The 14333-nt window shown below is 43.6% G+C and overlaps 1 protein-coding gene across 1 annotated transcript; it reads left to right on the forward strand.

The window, feature by feature from the left end:
• The first annotated feature begins 6867 nt into the window (after positions 1 to 6867).
• Positions 6868 to 13432, forward strand: LOC137274662 (mannan endo-1,4-beta-mannosidase-like). The gene is made up of 8 exons (XM_067807984.1): positions 6868 to 6951; positions 7303 to 7361; positions 7588 to 7779; positions 8575 to 8834; positions 9156 to 9322; positions 10862 to 11015; positions 11531 to 11602; positions 13149 to 13432. The coding sequence occupies exons 2-8, from the start codon at positions 7316 to 7318 to the stop codon at positions 13389 to 13391; spliced, it is 1134 nt and encodes a 377-aa protein (XP_067664085.1). The 5' UTR covers positions 6868 to 6951; positions 7303 to 7315; the 3' UTR covers positions 13392 to 13432.
• Positions 13433 to 14333: the final 901 nt, after the last annotated feature.

Below are 14333 nucleotides of genomic sequence, written 5' to 3' on the forward strand. Positions count from 1 at the left end.
AAAATTGTAACTAATATTGAAAGAATGAATTTTTTGCAACTAATCACAAGAAAATACGCCTATGCGATGTACATGAGTGTATGACCTTCAGGTGGTTGTTTTCGTCTTTGACATGTAAACATAAAGTCACAGTAGATGGAATACCTTGCATTCCTGCAATCATATAGTTGACATTTAAAAAGTGCATTTCACAATATCCGATGTAATTCACCACACTGACGATTTTTGAATGACTTGACTCAACGTTTTTTTCAGGAATTAGAGGCACCCGATTCCCAGAATATTTCCCGTTTATCAAATGCAACAGTTTTTAGCAAGCACCTGACATCATCCCTAAATGTCTGTGTCTATTCCTGGAGTAGTCACCATTATGTCGCCCACTGAATTTGCTTCGACGATAATGAGACTGACAATTCTCACGCGTTGACATACTACATTGGTTTAACCAGATCATGGGCCAAAATAGATAGACGCTTGCGTGGCCTTCGGCTGGCACTCTGACAAAGAGGTACCCGGAAATAAAGACCGGCGTCTGAACAATGTTTTGCTACAATATTACTTCCTTCCAGGAAATATACATCCCAAACAGGTTCTGGAAAGGAGAAAATGTTCGGCTCGATTAAAACCCAGTATCTATTCAGGGTATTTGCACACATTCAGATGTTTAAATATGGTAAATTTAAAGACTGATGTGAGGCATAAAACAAAACAAAATGTACGTATTGGTTATAGTCCGATAGATATTAAGTATCTCGGTGACGTAAGAGCTATTTCACGATAGCTGTTTATGTTGCCACAAAAGATGTGTTGGGAGGACTTCTCGGCGCCGTTTCGACACTTCTCACAATCTATACACCTGGAAATTAATCAAGCAACACCCCAATTTTTTCTATTGGAGCAACTTTGAAGTGTTCTGACAATCAAAATATGCCGGGTTGATATAGTTTGACACTTTTTTATTCAACAGACGATCTCTGACAAACAACTTAAAGGGAAAAAGTATCAAGACTTTGCTTTATTGCAACGAAATCCAAATTCTTAAAACTGTCTTAAATTCATGAAAAAATGGACACAATTTACTATTCATCCACAGACGTTGTTGTCAGGTGTATTAACACAAATGTCACATGGAAAGAAAGAACAGTCATCTGAGAGTCTGCACACCGACTTTCATCAATATCTAGTGTGTCCTCCCTGCGCACGCACCACCGATTCCAGACGCCTCCTCATTCCTTGGATGAGTCTCCGGATCTGATTCTGGGGGATCCTGTTCCACTCCTCATGCAGGGCAGCCGTCAATTCGTTGAGATTATGGACTGGTGGGTCTCTCTGCCTCACACGACGGCCAATAAAGTCCCACAAATGTTCAATGGGGTTGAGGTCAGGGCTCATGGCAGGCCATGGAATTCTGTCAATTGCATTTTGCCGCAAAAAATCATTTACAGCATGCGCCCTGTGAGGTCTAGCATTGTCGTCCATAAATATGGGTCTCGTTGCCAGAGGATGGTTCTCAAAATGAGGTACCACAGCCCTGTCAAGAACCTCCTGTTGGTAACGAACACCGTTAAGGTTGCCACGGATGGTAATGATATCCAACTTGCAGTTCATGGAAATGCACCCCCATACCATAACGGAACCTCCCCCAAAGGCCACAGTCTCCTGGATGTTCCGTGGAGCCATTGCTGTGTTCCTCTGCCTCCAGACCCGAGTACGACCGTCCACCATGTGCAGCAAGAACCGGCTCTCATCTGAGAAATGGACCTTCCTCCAAGAGGCAATGTTCCAGTGCAAACGGTCATTACACCAGGCCAGTCGGGCTGCCTTATGGGCTGGAGACAGTCTGGGTCGCTTGATTGGCCTCCTTGCCCGGTATCCTGCAGCTTTCAGACGATTCCGAACAGTCCTGTTCGAGATGGGTCTCCCTGGAAGCCACTCCTGTCTCAACCGAGAGCTCGAGTCGAAGGACCTGCGCCGTACAAGTCTCAGTAAAGCTCTGTCCTCGCGGACTGTGGTCTTCCTGGGTCTTCCTGGTCTAGGCAGGTCTTTAACTTCATTAGTGGCCCGGTATTTTTTCAAAAGTTTTGAAATTATGGAATGATGTCGTCCGATTTGAGTCCCGATTTGTCTTAGAGACATACCAGCATTCCTCATGCCGATTATTTGCCAACAAGTGGCCTCTGATAATTTCCTACGTGCCATGACATTGAAATGAATGAAAAACCGAATGCAATCGACAACCTGCGCTTGTAAACACCCCAGGGAAAAAGTGCATTTTTCGAAAGTTGAGGTTAAAGCAATGCACGTGCGCTGTGCAAGCTTCACGCGCGTCATATCAACCCATGAAAAGCTCATGCTGTATGTCAATACATCAAAATTGAATAATCAATCATCAAAATTACTTCGTTAAACTTTGTTAAGTTTTTATGTGTCTTTGAATTTGGTGTTGCTTAATTAATTTCCATATGTATATATGTAGTTGCCCATGAGCACGGACCAGCAGAATTTGTTTATCTGTATCCTGGTCGTGTTATCAATAAGATAACTCAATTATCATGCTAGCATAATCACATACACATACACGGAGTGCTGAACCATCAAACTATCATATTTGAGACTAGAAGGAAACAATCGACTGCAAATGTTATCCATGTTGAGGGACTGGGTAGGCGGAGCTGTGTGGGGAGTCGCACGCTACTGCACACAGATGCATGCACAAACTAATGTCTGGATTTGAATCCCGTGGTCCAACAACACCATACCTGTGCTCGCCTGTTTCAGCAATGTATTAACAGCCTGTACATCAAATCTTTTATGTCCAACATATATTCTGATGTGCCATAATATGACTGAAATACATTTCAAGACCATATTCACTCATACTCTCTGTCTGTATTGAGATTATCATATGAGCGGGACTCGCTGTTTCATGAACCGACTGTTGGATATCCTCGTTTTAGGGTTCGAGTTATATACTCACCTGTCTATTGTAACCACACCAGACACCAGGTTACGACTGATTTACTTTAAATGCACATCGTTAGATGATATCTAACCATTATTACCACGTTAAAGTTGACTTTACTTCCCCTATATATTTGGCATTCGCGAAATCAAGTCATATTAGATATTAGCAAACGTACATGTTGGATCGAGCTAATGTCGAACGCAAAATCTTTGCAACAGGCACGCAGAATTGAACATTGTACGCAATTTACGTTGTGTCTCGTAGGTGTTGGTTAATTACTTCTACCCTCTATTTAATGTGAGTGAACTTGCGAATGTCTTGATTAACGATGACTAACTTGGTCCGGAGTTGACAGGTTCCGCACTGGTAGACAAGTAGAGAAGGTGCCCAGATGGTCAATGAAGGCTTCGTTTCTCCCTTGTCTCAGTAGGCTAAGTAAACTTATGTAGTACAGACAGTGATGGTTTGGGATCACACAGTAGCTGGACCGAACCCCCAAAACAGGTATACGAAAACAAAATGGAGTCCAATAGTCGATGGACCAAGGAAAACCACCAGCGAAGGTTCACTCTTGTTAGAGACATACAGTGACACAGGCATAGAACAATGCCGCAAACCAAGCTATCGTCCGAAGCCTAGGACGAGATCCGATCGGGTTGTGAAGCGAAGAGGAAATACCACATATCGCAACCCCGATACACGGGAATTCGGGGAGGCCTCGAACGCAGAAGGCAGAAGTCTTCGAGGCCCTGCAGGGGAAGTGTCCCCGCATCTTGCTTTCTGACCGAGAGAAACAAATTCTGGAGCCATCAGGCCACACCTTCTACGAGCGGTACCAGATCCCACGCCAGTTTCTGGAGCTGCATTTGCGCTTTCGCGAGTTCATAGAAGTAAGAAAAGGTACTTGACCAAACTGAAAAGGAAAGTCGATCAAGAAGTCGAGTTGCTGTTCCCCAGAGATGGTGGGGGTCTCCGGGTTTAGCCGCATCTTTGGGCGTTGCTGTTCTCTCGCCTACATTTCGTACAAGTGATACATGTGCCGGTGTGCTCTGGTGCTTCCACTGGACGACATTCCATAGAAGCCCGGCAGCCATGGAAATGTAGACCCATCTTTGCTTCGTTTCCACCATCCGCCCCAACCTCTGGAAATCGAAATGGCTCTCTTCTTCTCCCTCCTCCTCCAGCTGCTCCTCGTCGTCGTCGTCGACGTCCAGTACAGAAAAGACGTCTACCAACATATATTGTTGTGGGCTAGCGGTTTGCTAGCCTAATGTTTGAAGATGTCGCTCGTTACGCCGAAGGCCCGGGTTCCATTCGCCACATAGGTGCAGCGTGTGAAGCCCACTTTGTCCCCTGCCGTGACATTGCTGGAATACTTCTAAGAGCGGTTTTAAACTAAACTCACTCACTTACTCATTCACTCACCTAACCATCCACCTACCCACCTACCCACCTACCCACCTACCCAGAGCATATGGTTTTGTCTTTACTGCTTTATATGGTGGATATGTTTGATCGTTTGAAACGTTTGATCTTGTGGCTGGTGATAAGCCAACTCAAGCATGGCCTAGTTATTCTTCAACTAGATAAGAAAGCAGAAAAACTAATCTGCTTCTAGCATTGACCCAGATGTTGATTCCAGACGCCAGGTAACAATACGTTGCAATCAATGGACAATGAAGGTCATAGACTTCCAAACTGCTTTAAATTTTAGACACGCTGCGTATTTAGTGCGTTTTTGTGTTAACGAGACTTACTAAACTGACGGACAAAAGAAACGCTGGTTTCACAAACCTGGTTGCAAAACTGATTCAAACTCAAAAACATTGTTTACAGCAATATAGGAACATTCTTGCAAACCCAACCTTCGTGGCTGATAACATGTAATGAACGTGCAGCATGATTTTTGGGTGAAATCTGCGTTTTTGCATATAATTTCAAAAGTGCTTTTACGAAAATTTCGTGCAAAGATCGGGTATAAATAATGACTAAAACTCTTCTCTGACATTCGACCGTTTAGATTTGATGAACAAGAATGCCACGTTTAACATCTGTACAGCGCGAGAGAGCGATAGGAATGCTGGAGATGGGTGCAACCCAGTCCAGGGTTGCGACAATCAAGGGCAGTCATAAAACCACGATAGAGAGACTAGTGCAACGTGTCAGACAGACTGGTCAGACATCAGATAGACCAGTCAGACATCAGACAGACCACGGAGTGGAAGGCCGCGGGTAACAACGCAAAATGAAGACCGCTGTTTACGTCTGCTTCACCTTCGTAACAGATTCCTCACTGTTACGTCATCAGCAAGAGATGCACTACAACACCCCATCAGCAGGAAGACCGTGGCCCGACGTCTCCGCCATTATGGACTGAGGGCTTATCGACCATTCAGAGGAATGACCTTGACCCTGCAATATCGACGGAACCGATTGGGGTGGGCTCGAACTGTGCAACTCTGGCAAAGACGACAGTGGGACAGAGTGTTTTTTTCGGATGAAAGCAGATTCAAACTCTTCAGTGCTGACGGCCGAGTGCGCGTGTACAGACGTAGAGGGGAACGGACGTCACGTTGTTGTGTTCAAGAGGTGCAACCCGATGGTGGCGACAGTGTGATGATATGGGGTGGTATTTGTGGTGACAGGAAGACTGATTTGGTTGTCATTAATGATAATCTAAATGCTCAAGGATATATCAACCAGGTATTGAGACCAGTCGTGCTTCCCTTCATACAGAATAATCCAAGAACTCTGTTTCAACAGGATAACGCCACTCCACACAGTGCACGTGTTACAAGGGACTTTCTGAACGCTAATAACATCCAGGTTCTTCCTTGGCCAGCAAGATCCCCCGACTTGAATCCGATAGAACATCTGTGGGATCACATCGGGAGACGTCTTAAGCAACGTCAACAACGTCCTCATGACCGACAGACGTTAACGCAAGCCCTGCAAGAGGAGTGGCGTCAAATCACCCCAGCAACTGTCAGGAGACTGGTTACATCTGTTAGACGTCGTGTCAGGGCGTGCATTCGTGCTAGAGGTGGACACACTCCATACTGATGACATTTTCTTAATTTTGGGTGATTTCGGTGTGATCGACTTATGGACAATCCAACTGCTTGAACAGAATTCATTATAATTTCTTAAATATCCACCATATTTTTGTTAGAGCGTGTACACCTGTTGTCAGTTACCATCTCTTTGATATACAGTCATAATTGCTTACATATATTGTCTTACGTTTTCATTTCATAAGAAAAAATGTTGCCAGCGTTTCTTTTGTCCATCAGTTTATATGTACACAAAATGTTATGTTGCATGGCATTTATTGTGTAACAGTCTTCCAAGTGCGATTTCATAATACATTGTGCACGAGATATTCAATGAGGGTTAGTCATGTGCTGTAGTCGAAACATCTGTAGATAACTGCATGGAGCTGATTCCAGAATTATCTCACTTCTTTACTATCCTTGTGTATACAAGGGAGGTAATTCTCGACTCTTGTCTTTCGCGGCATCCTCCTAGTGGTAATTCGGGATGGATCATGTGATATTGCCACTTGCTAGACAATTAAGGGCTCCTTCAACACGGTCAAGGCTCTTCCTCGGTCTTCCAAAACTTGCACGACCCCTTAATTCCTCAAATGACCCCAGTGTTGCAATAGACGTGCTCACGTCATCCATGCGGGTGACTTGTCATCGTGTATATTCTGAAAGGGTCTCCTTATTGCCAAGTCATAAAAAGGTTGTAGGACTGTCCTTTTAAAATCACTTCGATATAGTGCACACACTAAAATCATGCATACCCCGGTGTTTTTGGTGCCTCGTAGCTTGAACCTGCGACGCATAGTTTGTGAGATATCATGTCATGGTCAAATGCCTTATCTTATCTTGGGATTTAGTATTTAAATCTGTAGCCGCTCCCGGAGACATAAATTCCATCTTGGAAGTGTTGACTTACCATTTGCAGCTGTACGGTTATAGGTAAGACTGTCCTCGTCGTGCTGGTCGTTGGAACAAGTGTTAAGGGCCTATGAATTTGTGAGGTTTGCCATGACATGTTCAGTATGTTGCAGTATCCTAATGCGCTCAGACCCGGGGTTGATTCCCTACAAGAATGTGCGTGATATTGATGGACTATTTTCAAAGTGGGGGAGAATCTTACTCACTGATGATCGGTGTGCAGGTGATCATTGTATTGCAACAGTATAGCAGACTGTGTCTCATTCCCATGTAGTGTCCATGGCAGCAGTGTCCATTCACTAACTCATCCACTCTGTATTATGATCCCCCGTTTACCGATTCGTTGAATACGTCTCATTTCTATCAAAACAGGTAACTTTCAGTCATGTCGGTTTCCCATCTGGTCTTGTTGGTGTGCGGTATAGCTGCAGGTAGGACGTTAACGATGTCGTCAAACCAACATTTAACTGGTTGTCTGGGCATGTCAAGATGAACGAAATAGTTCTGAAAATACATGCTGACATGCCGATATGTCGCTAAAGATACTGCAAGACAATCATTTTTGTTCAGTTTTTACAAATGCTCGTAGAGATGATATCTAACCACCCACCCGTGCAGAACCTTAAATGCCTACGCATTATATTTGATTTGTTTTAGTCCAGTGCGGCAGACTTGCCGTGCAAGGCAACCATTTTGTTAAAGATGGACAGAAAGTCTTCCTCTCTGGCGCTAACCTTGCCTGGGTACAATATGCATACGACTTCGGCAACAACCTGTATAAAGGGCGTGTACAGGGCATATTAGAAGGGTACATCCGGGATCTCAGCAAGTCCGGAGGGAACTCATTGCGTAAGTTGTTGTCATGGTGATGGTGATGGACACGGAGTAAAAGCGGAGTAAAACTACACAATGACTCACTTCAGTCCTAATACGATCTTCATCAATGCTACGGTTATCTCTCGTCTCGGGTTTAGATAGATGAATACATTGGCAGCCGTCCACAGATATGTGCTATCATTTCATGGACTGATGCAAAGAGAATTGACGTATCTGCACATTAGTAACCGTTCAGTGAATGCAGAATGAGGAAACGTATGTAATGAAGTTAAGACTTGTGTTAATGCGTGAATACGGAAACGTAAAATGATTTGAAGAATCGGGATTCATGAACACAAGAATGAATAATGTCTCTGTGAATGGTGACGCACGCGATGGTTGGTTACTTTAGCAGTGTGGTTTCACTGGAAAATGTTCAATGATGTGAGGAGCATGGATGCAAAAGAACATGTTATTTCAGGGGAACCGTGACACGCGCGTGTATATTCTTTACCTCCGCATTACAATGCTGATTCACTCACTGACATATGCATTTCCTTGTTAATTCCTGTTTATTGTGCTTTACATCTTATCATCATCTTGTTCTGTCGCTATGGGCTGTGTATGAGGTTTCTACAATTCAGGGTTGAAACAGTTATTTCATTTGGTGATGATTGTAGGTAGATACATTGAAAGGGATAATTGGAGATACGAGGAGCGTGGATTCACATGAAAGTGTTGAAGGATTTAAGGACGGTGGATTCAAATGGTAGAGTATTTAGTGATTTCGGGAGTGTATATTCACATGGAAGTGTTTAATGATTTAAGGAGTGTGGATTCACATGGAAGGAGCGAACACACCAGAGTTCGACAGCAGTGGTCACGTGATAGGCATGGATAAAGGGGGCACGATGTTGTCGGACCTCAAGTCGATGTTGAACTACGCCGCCTCTCACAACGTCCTCGTCTTCCTCTGCTTGTGGAACGGCGCCGTTAACCAGGGCTCCCACGCCCATCTTGACGGCCTCATCCGCGACACAAACAAACTACAGTCGTACATCAACAAGGCCCTCGTCCCTATGGTCAAGGTGGGTCTCACTGGGTCAAGGGAACTCATTGATAAGCGTACCTACATAAACACGAGATCTGGAATTCGTTTAGTGTGAGACATGGCATATGTTAGTCCCATTGTAGGGACGTCCAGCAGTGATAAGACAGAATACAGTATATTTTTAGCCTTTTCCACATATTGTATCAGATGGGATAACGCATCATGTTATCTGTCTTCATGATCACTGTCAAAAGTCCATGTTTCGGTAGGGATGGTATTTCAGGAATGTTAATGGCCCTTTCAAGCACTTGGAACGTTCACCACGTGATGAAAAGGTTAAACTGTGCTTTTACCGAAGGGTCTAGCTGGTCTCCCGGGACTGGGTGGCTGGGAGGTGATCAATGAACCTGAGGGGGTGCTGATGCCTGATGTGGCCAACAGCGATCCCTGCTTTGACACCACCCATCTCAAGAACTCGGGAGCCGGGTGGGCGGGGAAATTGTACAAGTATGATGATTTCCTCAGGTGAGTATACGAGTACTATTGCTGTTTGTGTGTTTACCACCGAACAGCCGTACAACGACAGTCTGTAGTTATACCAGTAAAAAGTAGGGGATATTGGATTTACAAGAATGGCAAAATGCAAATTATGAAGGCAAAGAGGAAACAGATGATGAATTTAAATTAAGGGGAAATGTGACAACTTATTCCATTCCTTGGGAAATGTTTCATCTGTATGGATACATATTGTTTTATCTCAAAGGTACTGCCATTGGCTTGGGTATGCTCGCAAAAAGGGGATACCCCTTACTGTTTTTGAATGGTATAACTGAGTGCAGACAATCCAGGCTTTGACTGGGTCTAACTATCTGATCACAATCTATCCTGTTTATACTGCTATGACTGTTACTCTGCTGTCACTACTACTAATTACTGATGATGATGATGATGATGATGATGATGATGATGATGATGATGATGCATCTGCTACGTGTATAATTATTAAACGATTGGTCTGGTCCAGTGCCATACATAGCCGAAGACCACAAAGAACAATAGACAACGATGTTATGATTTCTCGAGTTTATAAAATAGCTGGTTCCAATAGATAGAATATGGTTATTGTAGGAGCGCTTCAAATGCCGGAGACATTGTGGTTTATATACTTCTGTTGTCCGTAGTTTCCACATGGAACGTACCTCCAACGTATTACGAAACACGTGACTGGCATGACATCACATCGCATTCATTACGGAATCTCACATAATCATTACTGCATAATTTACAGGCATAACATATCCTTCTAAAGATAAGATAGGAATCTTAGTACATCTTAAGATATTGACTATAATTATGCATTTCTGATTTTACGAGCCTTTATCAGAAATTTACCAATACGTTTACGCCTTCACGTGACACAAGTTTTTCAAAACTTTCCCTACATCGGTTACTAGCATAGGAATGGTGGAAACTTTCAATTTTTGCACCTATACAGCGCTGACAATCTGTCAATAGGTGGTACCCATCTTCAACTCATGATACGTCTTCGATATTACAATATAGACAATCTTACAGCATCGTGTATTTTCACTCCTCCCTGTTGCAACTGCAAATTTAAAGTTATTACATCTGAGCTGGCTCAAAACTTTGTAGGACGATTGAATATCTAAGGAAAGATGTCTTTCAAAGTGTCTTAAATTGATGGTATGATGCCAATCCTGGATCAAACAATCATTGCTTTAAAAAAACATGGGTATCGTCTGCAAAACATAAATGCATCCACATTTGGACAATCTTGAGACATGCACATACCATTTCTCTTCACGCTTAATATGATAGCAAGTGAAAAGATAAATACTATATAACTCTTATCACACCAAGATTTCACTCTCTTTTCTAACACAGCAGCAAGTGTTCCGAATGTTTTTCATAATTATCTCAGAAGAAAAACTCGGAACACACAGCCGGCTAATGTCCTGGATATTATATTCATCCTCCATTCATCATCTGACAAGATATGACAATCAAATCCATCCATATTGTTTGCACTCTTTATTAATCTAGGTTCATCAACTTGCAAGCTGCGGCAATCAAATCTGCTGACCCCCACACTCTGGTGACCATGGGCAGTTGGAACGCTAAGTCGAACGTCAACATCAAAAACTACTACAACCACTACTCAGACGCCTGTCTTATCAAGGCAGGGGGCAAAAAACAGGTAACCGTCTCGTAATGTCTTGGGTAAAGACCATACGCGCCGATTGTACTTTAGACGGACGCGAGATGATGCGTTGACTTATATAGCTTAGGTGGGAATTTCAATTTATTGTAATATATTTATTTCGTTCGAGAATGTTCAGCGGTGAACAATCAACATATGTATATCGGTTTAAAAACGAGCAAACTGACAAAAAATACGGAAACAGACACCGGTGTATATGCCATGCCTAGCTACAACACCACTCCCCAGGAGAAACAGTGAATCCATAGTACGCTTTTTGTTGATATATGTTCTGGATGTGTTAACATGTAGATGTATGAAAATAGAACAAGTTAAACTGGATGCATATGATAGAAAAACAAACCATTTTATATCCTGTATTTTATAATCATTATGATTGTTGTCTATGCCTGTATAGCTGAATGAGTATAGACCTTTGCATACGAGCAGGTATCTTCACAATCAAATGTCCATTTATTTACAATTATATTCTGATTAATTTCCTATTTCAGGGCGTGCTCGACTTTTATCAGATCCACAGTTATGACTGGCAAGGAAAATTCGATGAAGTTTCCCCATTCACAGTAAGCATTTGTCACTTAAAAGGGACAGATTCGCCGCTGTTCTCTGTGCTGAGGTATGTCCCTTAGATGTACCAGAAACCCCCGATAATGGGTTCGAATATGTATGTCTAGATAATCGGCAGTTCGAGACAAAGTGAGAATGTATTAAACATCACAACTCCGAAGGAGGTGAGGTTAAATGGGAGTTAGCGTGGAACTTAAGTAACGCGTGGGGGTTAGCGTGGCACTATTTCGCTCATATGCCTGGTGCATGCGTATCTGCAAGTACTAGCCAAGACTTAAGCTGAATTTATGTGGTGCTGCCTCACTGTCTGGATACTGTGCCGCAGTTATATGTGACTACTCCACTCAGACATATTATACTGACAGAGAGCCGACCAGTCCTTGTTGTTCCCAGTAATGCCGAACGCCGGGCAGGGACCAACAAGTACCATATTTTAGCGTTTTGGGGCGGGGAGGTATGACACGGTCGGGGACAGAACCCGCGACCCTCCGTTCTCCGGGTCGACGCTGTAAGCACTACACCACGGAGACGGCCCAACTCCAAAGGAGGCAACACCAGTGCGTCAACTGCTTCTCAAGTTGAAGGAGTCGACTTCGATAAGATAATGTCGATTGTTTTTTCGTTCCGTGACGAGCAGCTCTTGTCATCAGAATTTACTATAAAGCAGAATCTGCAGCGAGCGAGTGAAGTGGGTTGACTGTAACTGGTAAACAGCGAGCAAAGAGTCAGATCGTGGGTCCGGGTACACGTGTCTTTACACAAGTACACGCATGCAGCTTTGCACGTGAAGATCCAGTGATATAACAGACAGTGCAATGCCAAGTACTGCTTATCGTCAGAGTGTTATATGTTTCATTGCATAAAGATAATAAAATACAGTTTTATTGCATGAACATGCATGACTTTATCGGTTTTAACTTGCTTGATATTTATGCTTATTTAATCTGTAAGGAAGATAGGACTGGACATTCATGGCAGGCGTCATGTTGCTTGCGGCGTCAATCTACAATCATTCCTCATCAATGCCTTCATGAAGGACGGACATCCTATAACACTAAATCGATCCTCTAACATCATTTTTACCATGTGACGCCAGTACCCCCGCTGTGCACGGCGATAACACTTTCCTTGAACGAAATATATTCTTAACGTTATGTTTATTTCATGCTTGCTTACAAAATACGTAAAACCTCATGTACGTATTGTAAACGTATGCGGGTAAAACAAATTGATGTCAAATTGATCGTTGACAGTCCCGGTGCTGCGGACGTTGACATGCGACGTGAAGATACTGGTAAACATGGACATCATCACACCCACCACTATAGCTTCTGGCCCCACGTGTTTAACGGGTCGGGCGACAGTTAAGATTCCCTGCCTACTTCGGGACTGGTTAAAGTATGGGGGTGGTACTTGAGTTTGTTTACCAACCCTACACATATTTTGTACGACGAAATCTTTTGACCTGCTCCACAACTCTCTGACTTACCTCATTGTCGGTCACTGGCATTCGATTCTGAGTACAATCTTGTCTTTGTCTAGATGGCCGCCTCAGCTTATCACATGAACAAGCCTATAGTGATCGGTGAGTTCCGGGAAAGCCAGGGCGCCGGAATGACGATTCAGCAGATGTTCAGCCATGCCTATAACAACGGCTACAGCGGTGCCTGGTCGTGGTCCATCACCGACGACTGGACCCCAAAGGATACATGGGCTCACCAGCAACTCGGAATCGCAACACTGGCCAACAAACGCGACCACGGCCTGGTTAAATTCAATGTCTAGTCCACGGAAACCAAACCTGAATAGAAACTGTTATATTTCCATTTTGCTTATTCATTGTATGCATAAATGTGTTGCGAGTGAGTGAGTATGGTTTTACGCCGCTTTTCACCACTATTCCGGCAGTATCACGGCAGGGGGCACCAGAAGATGGCTTCATACATTGTACCCATCTTGGGGATCGAACCTGCGTCTACAGCATGACTATGCTGTAACTACTAGGCTACCCCGTGTTGTGAGTAAGGTATTACGACTACCATATGTATAAGTTAGAAGCAGACTCGGATTCCAAACTGGCTGGATCTGGATCATGAGCTGTCGTCATGCTGCACGGAGCTAGGTCACTTGATATCAGCTTGATATTTCATTCTGTGTCACGTGATTACTGCACAGTACGGAACGTTCCAATACACCCATCGAGTGGCCTTTTATCATTCGTAACCTGTCGGAAGACTCCCATATATTCAGCTTCTATTGCCCCCTCAGATGGTGCTGCTTCGATGATGCGATAACTTCCAAATATGATCAGTAAACCTCTCTACATTGCTTTCCCTATGTGATTGTCTCCATTTGAGGTCCCCATGCCAACTGCCATGCAGTGCAATAAAATATATCTACAACATAGCCACTGGATTATTGCTCGACATGAAAGGAAAGTTAGTGAGTTCAGTTTTGTTCTTTTCACAATTTATGGTTAGGGTGGTGGTGGTAATTTCAAGGGGTGAGGGTGGGGTGTGTGTGTGTGCGTGTGCGTGTGTGTGTGTGGAGGGGGGGGGGGGGTGTCACCCGTTATGTTCTGGGGAGGTAGGGATGTCATCAGTTTTGTACAAGTTCTGGAGGGGATTCATTGATTTTGTACAAGAGATGAAGGAGGTCACTTACTTTGTACATTAATTGTAGGGATGGATGGTGGATGGGGAGAGGAAAGCTGAACTGAAGTAGTCC

Source organism: Haliotis asinina, chromosome 2 (genome assembly GCF_037392515.1).
Source record: "Haliotis asinina isolate JCU_RB_2024 chromosome 2, JCU_Hal_asi_v2, whole genome shotgun sequence".
Lineage (NCBI taxonomy): Eukaryota > Metazoa > Mollusca > Gastropoda > Lepetellida > Haliotidae > Haliotis > Haliotis asinina.

Bases quoted from the DNA above. Each gene is read 5' to 3' on its own strand.
- LOC137274662 (XM_067807984.1), top strand. From the start codon at position 7,316: ATGTCGGTTTCCCATCTGGTCTTGTTGGTGTGCGGTATAGCTGCAG. The intron at 7,362-7,587 runs GTAGGACGTTAA...GATTTGTTTTAG, and splicing joins GGTGTGCGGTATAGCTGCAG to TCCAGTGCGGCAGACTTGCC. The intron at 7,780-8,574 runs GTAAGTTGTTGT...TAATGATTTAAG, and splicing joins GTCCGGAGGGAACTCATTGC to GAGTGTGGATTCACATGGAA.